The 3,085-nt window shown below is 62.7% G+C and overlaps 1 protein-coding gene across 1 annotated transcript in view; it reads right to left on the reverse strand.

The window, feature by feature from the left end:
* Nucleotides 1–686, reverse strand: part of LOC103759525 (calumenin) — a 22,381-nt gene extending 21,695 nt beyond the window's left edge. The window contains exon 1 of the mRNA XM_029958165.1: nt 565–686. Coding sequence (XP_029814025.1) covers nt 565–686 — 122 coding nt within the window. The remainder of the gene's footprint in view (nt 1–564) is intronic.
* Nucleotides 687–3,085: the final 2,399 nt, after the last annotated feature.

A 3,085-nucleotide genomic window follows, 5' to 3' on the forward strand; every position in this document is an offset into this window, starting at 1 on the left:
GCCACTTGGAACTCCCGGGATCCCGCAGCGGAATGGGGCTGCGGGGGCAGCGCCCAGCTCCGGGGGGGCTTCTCCGCCTGCTCTCCCGCTGCGGGATGACGGATGCTGTGGAGGATGACACCATCAGCCTCCCCCCATCCCGGGCGCTGAACTCTCCCAACTCTCTCCACGTCCTGGACCTTTTATTGGGAGCACTTGAGCCAAGGAGAGACTGAACTGGGGAACTCCTGGTTACGGAGCAGATGGATTTAATTAAACCCACTTAAGTCATTAAAGTGATTTGCCAACTAAATCAGCACAGCGAGAAACCTCCCACCAATTCCACCCCCCACCCCCCCTCGGGTTTGTCCTTTTAACCCTTTCCTTGGGGAAGAGTCACGGGAGCAGTGGCCGGGTTCCGGTGAGGGTGGAAGAACCCAGGGACAACCGTGTGTCCCCAGTGCCTCGGGGGGCTCCGGGACCCCGCGTGCGGCCGTCCTGGCACGGCGGCTTTGCTGCGGGACATCCTGGATTCCATCCCTGACTGGGTCCTGCTCGTGCCTGGAGCTCTGCCTTTCCCTGGACATGAGCTCGCTGCCCGGCGGGTCCCGGCGCTCAGTCCAGCGCTGCCCTTGGTCACCCGACCCCGGAGAGCTCCTCTTTGCTGGCTCCCGGCTCCCGGCCCCTCGCAGCGCCCGAGGGAACATCCCGTCACGGCTCCGTGAACTCAGCACCCCCCAAATAGCCCGGCCCCCGGCGGGAGCGCTGCGGCCCCGGCTCCGGCCCGAGGATGATCTTACAGCCCGGGAAGCTCCAAACCGCCGCTCCTGCCCATAAAAAGCAAAGGGCTTTGGGCATGGAATCATCGGGGCTGCACGGATTACACCAGCGGGGGGGAAACGCTCCTGGGAGGCCACGCCATAGGAGAGGGGAGAGAGGAAAGGGGAGAAGAGAAAGGGGAGAGGGCAGAGGGAGCAAGACAGGGAGTGGTCAGAGCCCCAAAATGTGGCTCAGTCCTGGCACCAGCCCCAAGGGTCTGTAAAACACACCCAGAGCTTTGTTCCCATCATTCCACTCCTCAGCCACCTCATCCCAATGGGAAAACACGACTCAAACTGTGCCCCAGAATGAGTTATCGGGAACACAGACAGGGTGGCAATCCCTTATTTTTCTGATTGCCCCCAAATCCCGGGCTATCCCATGCCACTGGCTCTGGAGACCACCCTGGGGTGCCAGGGAGCCAGGAAAAGCTGAGGAACAGACTGGGCACCTCCACGGCAGCAGAACCCACCTGGCTGCAAGAGGCCACGTGGGCAAGTCCTTCCCATTGGGAAACCAAGCTTTCCAGGCAGGAAGAGGAACATCACCTCAAGGTCCAATGGATAAAATTGGAATTTAATTAAATTAAGGAGACATTTGCAAAGCTAGAACAGCCAAACCTGCTCCCAGTGACACGACATGCTGCTCCCCATCCGGACACACGGAGACACCGGTCCCTCCAGCACCTCCCAGGCCACAGCCAGGCCCACTTATCCACAATTCCCAGGAACGAGGGTTTTCCTCTCTCCTCCTCCTTCTCTGCCGGGGCCCCCTCAGCCGGCCGTGGGGCCGGTCCGTGTGTCCGGGTGCAGGCGGATCTCCACCAGCCGGACAGCGCGGAGCAGCACGGCCAGCTGGGAGCACACCCGGGCCACCACGTCCAGCACGGGATCCGCCAGGTCCCGGATGCCCCCCAGCACCTTCAGCAGGAAGAGCAGGAGCGGCTGCAGGAGGCTGTGGAACGCCGCTGCCAGGAGGGGCTTCAGGACGTGGTCGCCAATGGCTGTCAGGACACCGACCACCAGCGCCTGGATTTGGGATGAAATCCTGGGTTTGAGGGATATTTGCCAGTGGGAGTCACCAAAAATGGGCTGAGACACAAAAATTCCGCTATAGGAGGGGAAATTTGGGACAGCAGGAACCGGAAGTTTCTTCTCCTGACACTGAAGGATTTTGGTGTCCTCAGCCGCTGCTCCGGCCACATCTCCACGGGAATGGGGCGGCTCACCTGGACCACGGCCTCGCCGAGGAAGCGGATCAGCTCCACGAGGAAGAGGCTGACCACGCTGACCAGGCACCGCGGGACGGAGAAGAATTCCCGCAGCTTCCGCTGAACCGTCCACTCGGAGCTGCCATGGAGAGAACGGCATGTCAGAGCCGGAGCACTGACCCGCTGAGGGAATGAATCCCAAAGAGGATCCAGCACTGCATCCCGGCTCCACAGCCCAGCCACAAAATTTGGGATGAGAAAGCGCTGGAGCCATGTTTCCACAGGCTCTCCCTGTATGGCCAAACCCAGCTGAAGTAGCCCCAAAACCAAATGCATCGGGTTGGCACCCAGAGCACAGCTGGCCGGGAGCCCGGGAAGTGCCAGGCCAGCTCCAGGGAATCCCGTCCAACACCACCCCGGGAGCGGCTCCGGCGTGGGCAGGGCTGAGCCCGGGGCTCCCTCTCACGGCCACGAGGCGATCCGGGAGACACATCCCAGTTTCTGTTTCCAGAAAAACACGAGGTGCAGAGGGCGGACTGTGCCAGGCTGGGAGGAAACCCCGTCCCGCCGGTGCCCCGTCCATCCTGCCCGCGGGAACGCGGCAGCGGAGCCGGTTCGGGGGGGAAGGAGCGACTGGGGGAGCCGCGGGGCAACCCAAACCCCGAGGTTTTCCCCCGTTTTGTTCCCGTGACAGAACTCCCGGAGTTCCGGCCCAGACGTTCAAGGCCCTTCCCACCCGGGGTCCCGCTCCACAGAAACTCCCTCCTTGCAAGACCCAAGCAGACACCGGCGTGGGATCCTTGGGGAAATATCCCCTCAGCATCCCACAATCGGCGTCTTTTGTGCCTTTCCCCGTCTGGGATCAAGCCCCGTCCTGCGGCCGGATTCACCCGGGCTGCAGCTGCCCCTCGGGATCAGCCGGGATCCCAGGAAAAGGAGGGGACAGGGCAAGGGCAGCCGGAGTGGTGTGACGAGCCGCAGAGCAGCGATCCGGCTGGGAATCCACCGGGACTCCTGCTTCTGTCCCCTGGGAATCCACCGGGATGCGACCCCCGCCCCCCAGGAATCCCTCGGGAT

Source organism: Manacus vitellinus, unplaced genomic scaffold (assembly GCF_001715985.3).
Source record: "Manacus vitellinus isolate BGI_N305 unplaced genomic scaffold, ASM171598v3 scaffold_143_pilon, whole genome shotgun sequence".
Taxonomy (NCBI): Eukaryota; Metazoa; Chordata; class Aves; order Passeriformes; family Pipridae; genus Manacus; species Manacus vitellinus.